This window comes from Rhinoderma darwinii, chromosome 2 (assembly GCF_050947455.1).
Source record: "Rhinoderma darwinii isolate aRhiDar2 chromosome 2, aRhiDar2.hap1, whole genome shotgun sequence".
Taxonomy (NCBI): Eukaryota; Metazoa; Chordata; class Amphibia; order Anura; family Rhinodermatidae; genus Rhinoderma; species Rhinoderma darwinii.
The window spans coordinates 76,605,088-76,621,122 of record NC_134688.1 but is presented as its reverse complement, the minus strand read 5'-3'; the positions used below and the strand labels follow the sequence as shown (position 1 = coordinate 76,621,122).

At 41.7% G+C, this 16,035-nt stretch overlaps 1 protein-coding gene across 2 annotated transcripts; it reads right to left on the bottom strand.

The window, feature by feature from the left end:
• Window positions 1-225: 225 nt before the first annotated feature.
• Window positions 226-15,567, bottom strand: SPRYD7 (SPRY domain containing 7). Of its 2 annotated transcripts, XR_012881331.1 has the most exons (6): window positions 15,404-15,567; window positions 12,710-12,826; window positions 11,410-11,576; window positions 9,333-9,435; window positions 8,169-8,391; window positions 226-2,595 (listed from the first exon to the last, which is right to left on the bottom strand). XR_012881331.1 is itself a non-coding variant. In XM_075851782.1 (5 exons), exons 1-5 carry the CDS (start codon window positions 15,504-15,506, stop codon window positions 8,294-8,296), a joined length of 588 nt encoding a protein of 195 aa, XP_075707897.1. In that variant the 5' UTR covers window positions 15,507-15,567; the 3' UTR covers window positions 3,078-8,293. The 2 variants fall into 2 exon arrangements, 1 of the variants encoding a protein (XP_075707897.1); XM_075851782.1 differs by lacking the exon at window positions 226-2,595 and having other exon boundaries at window positions 3,078-8,391.
• Window positions 15,568-16,035: the final 468 nt, after the last annotated feature.

The window sequence follows — 16,035 nt, the reverse complement described above, 5'->3', positions numbered from 1 at the left end:
TAGTAAGTGTTAGCTCTTATCCCAGTGCTGGATACACTGAATTAGAAATACAGCAGAAAGAGGGGGAAGAAAAGTGATGAAGAAATGCAGAACATGCAAGTCATAATGGCCAGAAGTAGTGTTATTCATCAGGTACACATGAAGGTTTATTATGAAGAGTCACCTAAATGGTTAGGTACGCTTTATTAAGAGTGGTATAGTCTAGAAATGTGACCCTCGGACCGAGAACATTGCACTCCCCCCAGTTTAGAGTGACACATCTAGATATGGAATGAACATGTCTTTCACACAGATGTAAAGACAATGCCCTAATTAATGAAAAGTATCAGACAAGACATGTAAATTACAGGTTTTAATTTTCTACTTTAGAAAACTGATGGAATCTGACAGGCTGCTTATAAGCCTCCACTTGTTTTAACACGTGGTTATTGTATTGGGTTTAATGATAAATATTAAAAGATTCCAAAACACTAATCTGCTGAAAGTTTATTTAAACATTACAAATACAGATTTAGAAAGTAAAAACACATTGAATCAATGGAAAATAGATTTGTGACAAAAACAAAACAAGTAAACAAAAAAGCTGTGGGACTGTTGCCAAGTTGTGTATGCAAAATAGGCGAATGATACTATGTAACCTGCAGGAACAGATCAGAACGATTTTAATAAATCTCTTAAAGTTGCTACATTTTTCTTTTAGATGCATTGGTGTAATGAAAAAAACCAAAAAAACCATACCCTCTAAAGACAGTTTTGATGCAGTTTTTGGGTGTTTTTTTTTTTTAGCCAAAGCCTGACGTGGATCCAAAAGGAAGGGAAGGTGTAAAGAAAAGACAGAGGCATCTACTTTCTTTTGTGTCCACTCCTGCGCTAGGCTAAAAAAAAACAAAAAACTAAAACTGAAAACGTTGCGTGTAAGGTCTTATTCACACGACAGGGTCAGAGTGTCTGCCGATAAAAACGGCCATTTTGGACCGTTTTCCCCGGCTGTTTTGCATCCGTTTTTTCCCCTGTCCGTTTTAAGATCGGATGAATTTCATTTGTAAATTTTCTGCCACACACTTCCCTCTGTAGATGCCACACACTGCCCCCTGTAGGTAGTGGCACACAGCACCCCCCATAGATGGCACCCCCCCCTACCTGTCTGTAGAAAGCGCCACCGTTCCAGGAGAAGTCCCTGACTTCAATGTCCATATATGGACAGTGAAGTCCGGGACATCTCCTGCAGCGGAAACACCAGCCACAGGGTCGGGGATTCCGCTTCAGAAGTGCCTGACGTCACTATCAGGGACTTCTCCTGGAGCGGAAACACCGGCCACAGGGTCGAGGACTCTGCTTCAGAAGAGCCTGACGTCACTGTGTCCATTGACGTCAGGCACTTCTGAAGCGGAATCCCCGACCCTGTGGCCGGTGTTTCCGTGTTTTGGAATCCCCGGCCACAGCGAGCAAATACCCTCCTCCTCACATGCACTTCGCATTGTGAGGAGAGAGCAAGCGACGGAAGACACGGCCGTCACCTGGGACACATTCCAGTGATGGCCGTGTATTACCTAGCCCCATAGACTTCTATGGGAGACGGGCGGCCGGGAGAACGGACGAAAATTGGGCATGTCCCATTTTTTTGACGGCCGGGTTTCCCGGGCCTTCAAAAAAAAAAACAAAAAAAACAAAAAAACAGCCCATCACATGGCCGGGAAACCCTGTCGTGTGAATAAGGTCTAAACCTGGCCTAAGCCCTTCTGTATTTTTTTTTCCTTTCTCACTAAAAAATGAGAAGAGATTCCTGCAGGAAGAAGGGGGTAAACGCTAGATTCACATTTGAAGCAAAAGATAAAAAAATCCCTCAAACTAATAAGAATATATGCCATCAGAATAATTCGAGAAAAGCAATAATCAGATTTAAACGCTATGTATTGGGCCTCATTTATGAACATTAGTGCAGACAAAAGTGAGTTTCCCATACTGGTTCACGGTTTTTAATTTTTTTAAGTCTCAAAATATTGCAGCTGTATTCTTATTGGTCACCATGGGTCACACCTCCACTAGCCCAAATCACTTCAGATATGAGAAAATTTGGGCTTAATCAAAGACTAGAGTTGTGGCCAATAGTGACCAATCGGATTTCATACAGCACTTGTGTTCTAGTTTTCAAAAAAAAGGAGGTAATTTGTAAGTATTCTGAATAATTTAAACCTAATTTCCTATTTTCACGAAACTTTATAGAAAACTTGGACAGAGGAATGTAGAAATAATCTTGTTGAGTTTCAAATCTATTGACTCTTTGGTAGTTTTTAAAATAAACTTTGAAGTACATATCCACAAATATACAGCATCTAGAATAAATTCACAGTGCATTTAGTCACAACATCAAAAAGGTGCAAGCAAACCTTAAAAATAAAAAAACTTAGAAAAAATAAATATTCAATTACACTTTCAATGAAATAGTTTTCTTTTTTTAAACAACAAGCCTTTCTACCCAATTCTAGCAATAAAGTACACAAGGTTTTTGGGTCCTTACCCAACCAAATCTTACTTTATGTACAGATCGAACGTCAAAATAATTCACGTAAGCACTCGAGGTTCAGATCTCCCATACTGCAAGGAATTACAGACAGTAAGCATAAAATAGTATTTAACTCTTACTACTTTTATTATAAGCTATGTACATCTTTGTAACCAATTTTTACTGCTCAAATCGATCGAAAAAAACCAAAAAAAAAAACGTTAGCAGCTTTCAAAAGTCTTAATTAAAAATATGTATTCGTGTATACAGCTCTAACGCAGACCTATGTGTCTTTATGGTTGAAGACCACAAGCCCTGTGTCTCTGCATAGGAGTTGTATACACAAAAGAGTAGATATTTACGGACCACAATTGCGGATCAAAATTACGGTCGTGTGCATGAGGCCTTAGAAAAATAATAAACTGGCAGTTCTGTGAACAGTAAATGCCGATAGTGAGTTTGCAGTATAAATAGGGGTGCAGCAAATGACAGAATTTGAAATGGGAGAAAGTGAATCTCACCAAGTTAAAAGGAGATTGGTCCTTCGATTGTGTAAAAAAAAACAAAAAAAAAAACACTCTTGTAAAAAGCAGGAATGGCAACCAGAGGAGAGAGAGCGAAAGCTTAAAACTTTACCATTTCTTGGACTATATCCATTCCGGGTATTGTATACAGGTTAACGCTGTTAAGATATTGCTAGGGCATAATATTTTTCTTACCAAGGATGGTATTGCTTTCAGCTCCGCTGGGATACAATCCTGACAAGAACACTTACCACAAACACAACCTAGTAAAAAGCCCTAAGGGTATGTTCACACGGCCTATTTACGGACGTAATTCGGGCGTTTTTGCCCCGAATTACGTCCGAAAATAGCGCCTCAATAGCGTTGACAAACATCTGCCCATTGAAAGCAATGGGCAGACGTTTGTCTGTTCACACGAGGCGTATATTTACGCGCCGCTGTCAAATGACGGCGCGTAAATAGACGCCCGCGTCAAAGAAGTGACCGGTCACTTCTTTGGCTGTAATTGGAGCCATTATTCATTGACTCCAATGAATAGCAGCGCCAATTACGTCCGTAATTGACGCAGCGTTCAAGCGCCTGCACATGCCGTTACGGCTGAAATTACGGGGATGTTTTCAGGCTGAAACATCCCCGTAATTTTAGCCGTTACGGACGCCCTCGTGTGAACATACCCTAAGAGTTCAGCAAAACATGGCTGTTCTTTAAGGCTACAGTCACACTTTACGTATAAAACAGATTCAGTCTGTATTTGAAGACAAATTATGCACAGAAAACGTGCATGTCAATTTCTGCTACAATATTACTGCGTATTTGTTGCAGAATTTCCACATTGAGTTCAATGGGGGAAGTCAAATTCCTCAACAAATGCCATTGTTTGCAGAATTTGCTGTGATTATGCTGTGCTTTCGCAGTAAGTACGCAAACCCATTGTAATTACCTGGATTTCTGCATTGAATACTAATAAAATGTAGTTGGATCGTGTATGTTCTCTAAGTCAGTGTTAGAGACAATCTAACTAAACCAAATTAGACACAAACAGTTGGGCTGTTCAGGTCTTATTTAGCACAGTGTGTAAACATCCACAATGCAGGGACTTCAAGAGATAATTGGCAAAAGGTTTTTCAATCAAGGAGAGGAGATTGGAAGTGTTGGTTTCACAGATGCTTTCTCCAGTAAAGGCACACAATGCCTGGTTACTAACAAATCTTTTCCTGCTCAAGAAAGATTGGTTAGTGTGACCCATGACTCGATACAAACATCTTTCAAAAGACCTCAGAAGATGTGTTATAGACACACAAAGCTGGAAAAGGCTACAAAATTACTAAAGACCTGGATGTACATCAATCCAGTTAGACAAATGAAGAAGATTCAGTACTGTTGCTATTCTCCCTAGGAGTGGGCGTCTTGTTAAAATCACTCCAAGAGCAATCCTGAAAAGAGGCGAGAAGGAACCCAAAAAGGTAACAGAGACCTACTGAAGGGTCTTCAAACTGCAAAAACCTCTGTTCCAAGTCTCCACAATTAGAAGAATAATCGAACAAGTATGGTGTTAATGGAAGGACACCACAAAGGAAGCCGCTGCCGTAAAAAAACACCTCGGACCGTCTCAAGTTTGCCCGAAACCACCTGGATGTTCCACAAAAGTGGAACTTTTTAACACAAATACACAGCGCTATGTTTATAGGAAAAAGAACACTGCACACCAAGACCTCACCCAACGGTAAAGCATGGTGGAGGGAGGGTCATTATTTAAAGCTGTTTTTCAGGGCCTGGATGCCTTTTGATCAGAGGGGACAATGAAGTCGAAAGGGGTATTCAAATAATTTACAGGAGAATGGAAGTGTAGTGGTCCATGACCTCAAGCTTAAGAGATGTTGGGTGATGCACCGAGAGAATGACTCAAAGCACACAAGCAAATCAACTAAATGGTTGAAAAAGGAAGATTTGTGATTTGGAATGGCCAAGTCAGAGTCCTGACCTTCACAGCAGCCCTATAGGGTTAATAGGACTGTGCATGCAAGGCATCTCGCAAATATTGATGAACTTATACATTTGCAGAGAGGAATGCCCCAAAATTCCTCCTCAACATTGTGGAGATCTTTTTTACAGCTACAGGAAATGTTTGGTGAAGGCGATTGCTGCTATAGGAGAATCTACAGGTTGTTAAAAATGGAAAGGTTCACTTAGGCCCCATGCACACGAACGTGCTTTTGCGGCCGCAATTCTCCCGAAAATCCACGGGAGAATTGCGGCCCAATTCATTCCTATGGGCCCATGCACACGACCATGGTTTCCACGGTCCATGCATGGCCCAGGAGCCTGGACCGGAAAACGAACAGACATGTCTTATTACGGCCGTGTTCTGCGGTCCAAGCTCATAGAAAACAATGGACGGCCTGCGATTTGCGGGCGGCTCGCAGGTGACAGTCCGCAGACGGCCGACCCGAAAATCACAGCCGTGTGCATGAGGCCTTACTTTTTCTGCCTGCACTGTGGATGTTTAATCAATGTGCTCAATAAAAGACATGAACAGTACAACGGTTTTTGTCTATAAATTGTGACTTCGATAATGTTCAGACCACATTTTATTAGTATCCAATGCAGAAATCCAGGTAATTCCACTTTTTCTTGCAAATATATCACTGTATACCTATACAATTAAATACGTTGCAGCCTCCTGTCGGTGGTACACGTCCGGAGATGCGCTTTTATTTTTAAAAGGACCTCTGATAAATGAAACCATTTGTCCTGTGCAAGTTTTGGTAAATCACTCAGAGAATTCACTAGTGGTGAACAAAAAGACTATAGTACAGCCCTAGTATAAAACACTCAGAGACGTCATAGAATACATTATAAGGGATGAGTACACCATTAACTTCTAAAAACACAGGTAAGAGTAAGATAAATGCAATCTCCAAAACAAAGTTCTGATTGTTCCAGTTACTTATTCCAATGTATTGGGAGCCACGAGAGACTTTGCTAGCTGTCAGCTAGGCCTGAAAACAGGTAGGTCTACAATTGTATACAACCATAGGAATAATGCAGTATTGGTGTTCAGTCTGCAGAAACTTTCTGCACCAGTTTTCGATTCCCACGTTTCAGAAAGCAAATTTTCGTACTTGCAAATAATTTGCATAAAAAGCATGCCGTTTTAAAATGGATTGTGAGGAATTTTTATGCAGACATCCACGGTGTCTGAACACACCCTAAAGAGGAAATCCAGTGAAACCTCCTGTCCAAAAATCCCACTCAAAATTAAACAGTATGTGATATTTTGTCTGGCAAAATGACAGAAACTCATTAAAGTCAAAAGGGATCTGTTGGGCACCGTTTGTCCCTGTGATGTGGATCCGGCGTTTAGTTTTTTTTTTTTCGTTTTTTTACTCCCATGACAACTCAGAAAATGGAAAGAACGACGCAGGTGTGAACAGAGCCTAAGGCCTCATTTACATCTGCGTTGGAGGCTCCGTTAGGGGCCATGATCATAGATCCGGCCGATAATACCGGAAATAGTACAGCATTCTTAAACTCAATGGGTTTTGTTGGCCGCCGGTGGTCTCCGTGGTACAACAGACCCGTCGCTTCTGGTTATTCCCTTATTCTGATATTACAGAGCAGAACAATGGAAAGACCCGACGCAGTTGTGAACCCAGCCTAAGCCCCCCTGTTCATGTTCCCCAGTACGATTTTAGATCAAAAGGAGGATCAGTTTGTGGCACAATGAAGAGGGGAAACATTACCTTAAGGAGTTTCCTCTTTCTCCTGTGATGTAATCTGAAAAATGTACAGGAGCTCCAGAAATCTGATCTTTAAGCCTATCATAAGATGACCTTTAAGCTAGCTGGCCCCACTGAAATAAAAAGGGCCACAGTGATCTACAAAGCTACTTGGATTTCCATGAGTGGATTTCTCGAACATATCGCTCACAATAGGGTGCGAATTTCAGTATGATGCTACCATTTAATTTTTGACTGTGCCAGATAAAACACATGCACACTACCAGCTATTAAAACCGTCTGTGCTAGTAGATTTAAAGAAGACTAGCCATTTATGTATTACAATATGTTCAGCGTTATAATCTAAAATCTGCAGAATGACGGAAAATCCACAACGATAAAATCCCATACCTGGGAATGGGGTTTTGGAAAAAAATTCCCCAATATTGTGCGCTAAATTTGTTGGGGATTTTCAGTGCGGAATCGAGACCAAATTATGGTCACGACCATTTATCAAAGTGCAGAGACACAAGTATAAGCGGGTCAATTGACGAGAAGTATTGCCTGTAATCATCCCACTTTTAAATTATTATTTTTTTTTTAAATTTATAGAAATTAGCTGGTGTACTCATTACTTCACTGTTGACAGATTCTGACTAAACCCTGATTTGTAGCCCCCGAGGTGTGAAATTATAGGAAAGGAACACTATAGTCTACCCAGATTGTAAGGACAATTTCAATTGTTGACCGTCCATCTTAATACACCGTTTAGTGCTATAGAAACACCGCTAGGCTTTCATTAGGGTTATGATAAAGTAAAGCTATAAAAAAATTTAATTTTAGAAATTTCTCAATCCCAGTGTGCCTCATGCCATAACCGTGTTGCAAAAATCACAGCAGAACATGACAGACAGCTCCGTAACTGGCCAATGGGGCGCAAAAAATATTTCTGCATTGGAGTACATGATGTATGATCGACGTAATAAAACATCAGATAGCTGGACATGGGTTAGATACGTTATGCTTAGGTCTCAGAAACGGACTCATTGCACAACGTCATAAGGCACTCTGGGACTGAAGATTGGGGAAGCGGCAATGTCAGTCACCGTACAGCCGTTTACTCCAGTAAAACTGAAGCTGCCACAATGAAAAGGGAAACCTGCTTGATGATTCTAAGAACAGCGTATAATATAAACCACTGAGAATGCCAACTGGTATAAGACAACGTGGGTGTGAGGAAAAGTCGTGATCTTAATACATACATACATAATACTGGACAAGAGTGAAAAGGTTCACAAAATGACTGGCTTATATTTACAATGACAAACTTCTTTATACATCACAAAATTATCAGGTCAGTATATGGAGGATATTCTTAGACTGTGGTCCTTGCAGGTGGGCGACACATTATAAAATACTTACACACACACACAAAGATCCAAAAAGGTCTGCACCCAGTGATATAAATACAAAGCACATTTTCGGTATGCATCGTGCAGCTTTAAATAGGAGACAAATGCTTTGGAGAAGCTGTAGGTGTTCAGTCTTTAGAAAATCTGCTGCTCAAATAAGATCTTCTCAAACCCAGGCGGAGGGGTGTGGTAGAACTCGCTGAACTGACAATCCAGAATTGCGCTGTCATCCACTAGAGGAGAAAGCACGGGCACAGCTGGTTAGTGAAAGTTTTTTTTATATGACAAATGTCTTTTTCCTCATGGCATCTTTTATTGCGTTCTCAGGTTATGGACACACATGTAGTTTCATCAACAGCCATCAAGACACGCATGCTATTCTATTCACATTTAATGGCGTTTGCCCCCCAATTCAGAAAGTGATGGCATATTGCTAGGAAATGCCATCACTTTCGGTTATGAGAAAAGTTTAAAATATACCAAACTATACTTTAAGGAATTGGGGAATTTAGGAATACCACAGTATTGCAGTCTAAGGTAAAATCAGTGCATGGCTATTGTCTCAATAGCAATCTTCCTATAGCAGGGCTGGGAGCATTCACAAGGCTCCCGGCTGCCACAGGAACACACCAGCCCCAAAGTAAAAATCCTCAGATGCCGATGGTCACATCTGAGGGGTTAAATGCTTGAGATCAGATGTCTCGGATCGCAAGAATTGCCGCTGGGTCCCTATGGTGCCCCTTCGGCTTGTGAGCGGGCTCCATTTTTAAATAACCCCTTCCCACAGTAAATACACTCCTGAGCAATTACAAACCATTAGACCACCATAGATTCTTGAAGCCGCAATATGGATGTAAAAATACAGCCATATTAGAGCTGTCTGAAACCGGCTGAGCTTGCAGGGGCTTGTGGGACAGGATTTCGATTGGGAGCGCCCCCATCCATACAATTTTCTTCTTCACTATAGTTTGTCCATTTGAATATAAATGAAAGAACCTGATTGGTTGCTATGAGCAACACCCCTTCATTCTCCTGGCACCAGTTGTGATAAACCTTCCCAGTGTAGAAATGCATTTTAATACAATCCAAAAAAATAAATGAAAATCTGAATTACAGCCACAACATATCATTAATACGGCAGAACATCTGAAATAACTGCTGAAACATGACTTACCATACACGACAGGATATACTGTTCCTCTGATGCCAGATGCAGGACAATGCATATTCTTTCCATTCAAGGAAACATTTAATTCTACATGATCATAGGTGATGCCCTACAGAAACAAAGTATTCTTCAGTTCAAATTGACTAGAGACAAGATACACAAGCTTCAACTGACCCCCCTCCAAAAAATAAAAAAAAACAAGAACACATTTATCAAAATGGCAACATAAGTTTCTGATAAATTAAATTCCTTGTTAATATTCAGAGCGCTTCTTATGGGGACCTCAAGGTTTTCCTATGGCAAAAAAGTTGGGTGATAATCGCTAGAATTCTACCATGTTGAGATCACCGGGGGGGGGGGGGGGTGATCAGACAAAACAGCCTTAAAGTTATAAAAGTGCATTTTCAGATACTCTATTAGGGTATTCTGGGGTACTAAAGGGGATCTCTCATTTAGTATACCCATCCATTTGCCAGAGCAGAGAATGGCAGTAATGCGATGCTGTGCTACGGATGCTTCCTATTGTTACCGATTTTATTTTCTTCTTGTTATTCGGGAGATTACCGATTTTATTTTCTTCTTGTTATTCGGGAGATTTATATATATATATATATATAACACACTACAGGTACAACTTATACAGTCTGATCGGTCTGTTTTAGGGCCTGAAAGGGCGGTGCACAACTCCAGTTCAAAGAACACGAGACACTCATACTGTATCTATAACCTAGTGCAGGGCCTAAGGGGCAGTGTATATCAGGTTTCCCTGGAGAACTCCTTTAATTTTTAATGGCATTAAGCACCAGAAACATATGCACATTGTATCAATGAATTCTTCTCTTTTGGGTGATGGGAACACTTTGCAATGTATTGTATTGGGCTATAACGGTCTCTGGGACAATTCTTGTCATCACAGCTGTCTAGTGAAATCCCAGGGCTTGGGAAAGTGCGAAACTAGAATTCCACGTATATACAAAATGTTGTTCAGTGGTCCACAAGTTGTTAACCCCTTCCCCCTGCTGGCATTCTGGGCCCTAATGTCCAAGCCATTTTTTAGATTTTTCCATTGTCACATTCGAAGAGCTGTAACTTTTTTATTTTTGCGTCGGCATAGCTGTATAAGGTCTTGTTTTTTGCGGGACGACTTGCAGTTTTTATTGGTACCATTTGAGAGTAGATGCGACTTTTTGATCACTTTCTATCACATTTTTTTTAAGTCAGGATTAACAGAAAACAGCAATTTTTCCATTGTTTTTAATTTTATTTTTTACGGCGTTCACCGTGCGGGTTAAATAACATAACAGCTTTATAGTCGGGGTCGTTACGGACGCGGCGATACCAAATATGTGTAACTTTTTTGCTTTATTGTAGTTTTTTTTAATAGTAAAGCATTTTGTAAGGGGAAAAGCTGGGTTTTTCATTTTTTTTTTTTATTAACTTTATTAAACTTTTTTTACTTTTTTACTAGTCCCACTAGGGGACTTCCCTATCCTCCGATCGCTATTATAATACACTGCAATACTTTTGTATTGCAGTGTATTACTGCCTGTCCGTTTAAAACGGACAGGCATCTGCTAGGTCATGCCTGCGGCATGATCTAGCAGGCATTCGCTGCAGGCAGACCTGGGGGTCTTTATTAGACCCCCGGCTGCCATAGAAGACACAGACACTCGGCGATTTTATCGCCGGGTGTCAGTGAGATGAGAGGGAGCTCCCTCCCTCTCTCAAACCATTCAGATGCGGTGCTCGCTATTGTGCACCGCATCTGAGGGGTTAAACAGGTGAGATCGATACTAATATCGATCTCACCCGGCAGAGCAGGGACGCTCCCAGCCCTCAGCTGCTTCTGGCAGCTGAGAGCAGGGAGATTTCACGGCTCCCTGCTCTGTTTACTTTATTCTACAGCAGCAACGTAGTTTGGCGGCGCTCTAGAATAAAGCCCACTAATGACCGCCGTAAAAAGACGTATCGGCGGTCATTAAGGTGTTAAACAGCAAAGATGACCTCTCAGAGCAGCAAAAGCAGTGACTAACAAAGAAAAGCAAAATATGTAATTCCATTCATCAGCGTAGGGCAGGCTTACCACTACATCCCCCTCCTGTGGAAGGCTATTTGCAGGCAGCCTGTTCTTCTCCTCATTGTTGTAATAAATGGCCCCATCATTTCTAATCACAAGGCTGTGCACATCTCGACCCAAGGGGATCTGATTTAAGTTTGCTTTTTGAGTAGCAACTCCAATGCCCCACACTCCTGGAAAATCAAGGACATAAATAGAACTGCATGAGAAAACCTCCGCTGTAAGGTGGTTTCACCAATGCTTTTCTTGGCATCTCATGTTTTTTTTTAGCAAAACACTGCTGCCGCCAGATATGAACTGAAAGCCAATAGTGGAATACAGAACGCACATACAACATTGATTTTTTGCTTGTGGCCATTTCTTCACTTTGTGTGTTTTTTTTCTCTAAAAAGCAGCATGTTGTAGGTATGAATTTTTTTTTTTATCAGGCGGTTTTCCCCTGCGGCTTCTCTATAGGACTTGAAAGCAAAAAGCAAGGGTCGGACAATCGTCCGACCTCAAAAACAAAACAAAAGCCACCCAAATACCGCTTGTAAAAAAAAAAAAAAAAAAAAAAAAAAAAAAAAAAAAAAGATAAAATTCATGGCCACAAGAGAAAAAAATCTGTGTGAAGGAACAAATGCCATTACAATATAGTTTTGTCCCTATCTAAAAGCAGAGTGTGCAGTTGTACTACAACAACTATGTGAGATGTTGAAATTGTGAAATGTCAAAAATCTGACAACAAAAAGACAAAACTCAAAAAGACAAATAACTAAACGGTTAGTGTAATAGAGTTGCATGAATCAGCAGTTTTACCATAAGAACCCTGCAACTTTAGCATTACGCTGTGTAGCCCAAGATCTATTTTAATAAGAATAGGTCAAAGATTGGATTACAGACAAATCATTTAACCGGGGGAAGTGCAAACTTGTGATTGCATCCCCCACTCACCCCTCCATCTCCGTAGTCATAGCAGTAACCCCCAGTTGTCACAGCACTCCCCCACTAAGGCTGGACTCACACAAGTGTGTTCGGTCCGTGATATACGGGTCTGTATGCTGGCCACAATTCCCGGACCGAATACACACACACATATATATATATATATATATCTCGCGGTGCAGTAAAATACTGTGAAGGAGCCGCAGCACTTAACCTTCAATCTGGGGTGGGGAGTGGTCGCAGCAGCCTCCTTATTCTGTATAAAAATGGATAGTTTCCCTTCCTTCCCACAATATCTAATAAGAACAGTGTACTGATGCCAGCTGTTTAGTACCACCCAGTAAAAAGTAAACAGATATTACAGTGGATTGCCCATACCTACCTGTAGATTGCACTTTAAACTCAAAGTAGCTCTTGTTCTGATGCAGCGGTGCATTGGCGAGACATGCCCCAGTGCCACAGATTCTCCTACCATTCTTTACAATTACCACATCACTACCTGCAATTAGAAGAACCAATAAATTAGCAAATTTGTAAAGTTTAGGTGGATCCCTCTTCATAACGCGGTTTTAAAAAACACACATTTTCCTTGCCATAGACTCAGTGCAAAACCAAACAGGAAGAGATAGGATAAAAAGAAGAAATCAAGCATTTCTATAGTGGTTCACGTACACGGCGTATTAGAGCTTCATACAACCTCTGAGATGGAGCCATAATACGGCCACCATAGACTTCTCTGTGCATCAGTATAGCCTCCAATTTCATACTGAAGCAGACAGTAAAATAATTATGATATGTGCTATTGGATGCCATGTATTACAGAGCTATTCTCCCCTAGAAGCATGGACCATATTTCTGTAAGACAGCACCTTATGGAAGCAAAGGCAGTATCTACAGCTCCCTACTCCGTGCGCATGAAGCCATATCTGTCTGTCTGACCCAGCGTGATCAATTTATGGCTCCAATGAGGATTCTAATGAAAGGAGAAGCGCAACTTAAAGAGACTGTCACCACATTATAAGTGCCGTATCTCCAACATAATGAGACCGGCGCTATAATGTAGGTGACAGCAGTGCTTTTTATTTAGAAAAACAATCTATTTTCACCACATTAGGAGCGATTTTAGCTTTATGCAAATTACTTTCTTAATGCTCAAGTGGGTGCGCTTTTACTTTAGACCAGGTGGGCGTTGTACAGAGGAGTGTATGACGCTGACCAATCAGTGACCAATCAGCGTCATACACTTCTCCCCATTCATTTACTCTGCGCATAGTGACACTGCGTTGTTCACCATGTGCTGTCTTATACTGACACATTAACGTTACTGAAGTGTCCTGACAGTGAATAGACATTCCTTCCAGCCAGGACGGGACGTCTATTCACAATCCCTGCACTTCGGTAACGTTTCTGTGGTACTTACAGCAGAGCAAGCGTAATCTCGTGAGATCTCGCTGTAAGTGACAGGTTACAGCGAGATTACGCTTGCTCTGCTGTAACGTTAATATGTCAGTATAAGACAGCACATAGTGAATAACGCAGTGTCACAATGTGCTGACTAAATGAATGGAGAGAAGTGTATGACGCTGATTGGTCACTGATTGGTCAGCGTCATACACTCCTCTGTACAACGCCCACTTGGTCTAAAGTAAAAACACGCCCAGTTGGGCATTAAGAAACTAATTTGCATAAAGCTAAAATCGCTCCTAATGTGGTGAAAATAGATCGTTTTTCTAAATAAAAAGCACTGCTGTCACCTACATTACAGCGCCGGTCTCATTATGTAGGAGATAGAGCACTTATAATGTGGTGACAGAGCCTCTTTAAAGCATTTTGTGGATCCATTCACATTTCTGGCTAAAAAAAGCTACATACAAAAATGTCACGAAAATGCAAAGTGTGAACTGGACATCACTGGAAGAACAGAACGATGCACAAACATCTCGGCACAATGAAGTTTAAATTCTCCAGCAAACATCTACAGTCAGTATGAACAGAAGATAAACAATAAATCGCTTGACTCATCAAACCGCTATAAAACAAAAATTATCTGCGTCTTGATTGGTAAACGCGGCTTGTTGCTACAATAACACAATGCATGGCTGCCTACCGCACAAGCGACAAAGGTCGATAAACAACAACGACGCTCCTCGCCAGCGAAAATATCTGAGCCTCGGGAACAATTCTTAAATTATCTAAGCTTTCATTGGTGGTTCAAAAAGTCATTCCGTGTAAAGTGACAGAACAATAACATCCCAGGGACATCCCAGGGAAAACGTGCGGTCAGCAGTGCATGAGCTAGCGTCAGGTGGGGTGCAGCTCCGGCCTTGGGCGACATGATGCTCCCTCGACAAACCTCCCACCCCATTTGCTGAATGCACTTTTCCACAGGAGATGGAGCTAAACATATTGTGAAAGCGTCACTCTTAACGCACCTTTAGGTTAGGTCCACACGGTGCGATTTTGTTGTTTTTAACATGCGTTTTTTTTAACGGTTCCATGTCCCTTAGGCCAGGGCTACATGGCAACTTAGGCTACGTGGCCAAAAATCTCTGTATGCCCCCTCGTAAAGTCAATGTTACCGCATCGCGACCCGCGGGATGCCGCAACCTCAACCCAACATTTGCGAGAAGTCAAGCAAGTGCAGAATTTCTGTGACTGTCGAGTCAGAACAAGCCGCAGGTCGCAACGCGGTCACATTAACTTTCATTGCATGCGATGCACGCTGGGGTCCACAGCATTGTATGGTCGCACAATCTTTGGCGCAACCAAAGTCGCTATGTAGCCCTAGCCTAAATGGCAGTTCATCAAACAAAACCGCATTCTCAAAACGAAGTGTGAACCCCACCTGTGTATATATATATATATATATATATATATATATATAGTCCTTCCATATTATGGAGACTGTTACACCCTCAGAACGGACATGGGTAGTGCATGATACAGGAAGTGCTGAGGAACCTGGCACTGGAATACGTGTAGGAGGCGCCGCTGCGGATGTCCGGGCTCGAATATCTACTAATCCCTCGACGTGTATAACAGGGCGGCAATGCTGCGACCCAGCCCCACGACTCACCCATGTGCTGAGTGTCCAACTGCACGGCTGGCATCTCCTTCAGCGGAATATGCCCGGAGCCGCCATCCCCGCAGCACCTGAAGCAGCAGAACAGAGACGACATCGCGACTACAGACAAGAGCACCCAGCGACCTGCCTGCCGGGAGATATGCTGCTTCTAGCTGTGTACAGAACGGCTATGTGTGATGTCTGCTGAGGCCACAGCGACACCTGGTGGACTGGGGCAGCAGGACCTAAAGTCACTCCATAATTCATAGCTGGTGTACCAGTAATACATAGCACTGTAGGCTCCTATATAGTCCTCTAGTTTAACCCTTTTGATGTCTGGAGTGTCTTGGCACTTTACACTTCTGGTAGCACTGGATAATTTTCTCACTTTTGACAAATAAAACCTGAACTATGAAATAAAATTTCATACCATACCCCACACCCTATTTATTTCCTGATAGGTGACAAACTGGCGATTAGGCAAAATGCGCATGATGCGGATTTGCCGTGTGGATTTTCCTGCGGCAAATCCGCAGCATAATACAGTACCAGCAAAGTAAATGAGATCACAAGTAATCTCATCTACACGTTGCTGAATTTTTCCGCACAATATTTGACCTGTGCTGCGTATTTTAAAATCCGCA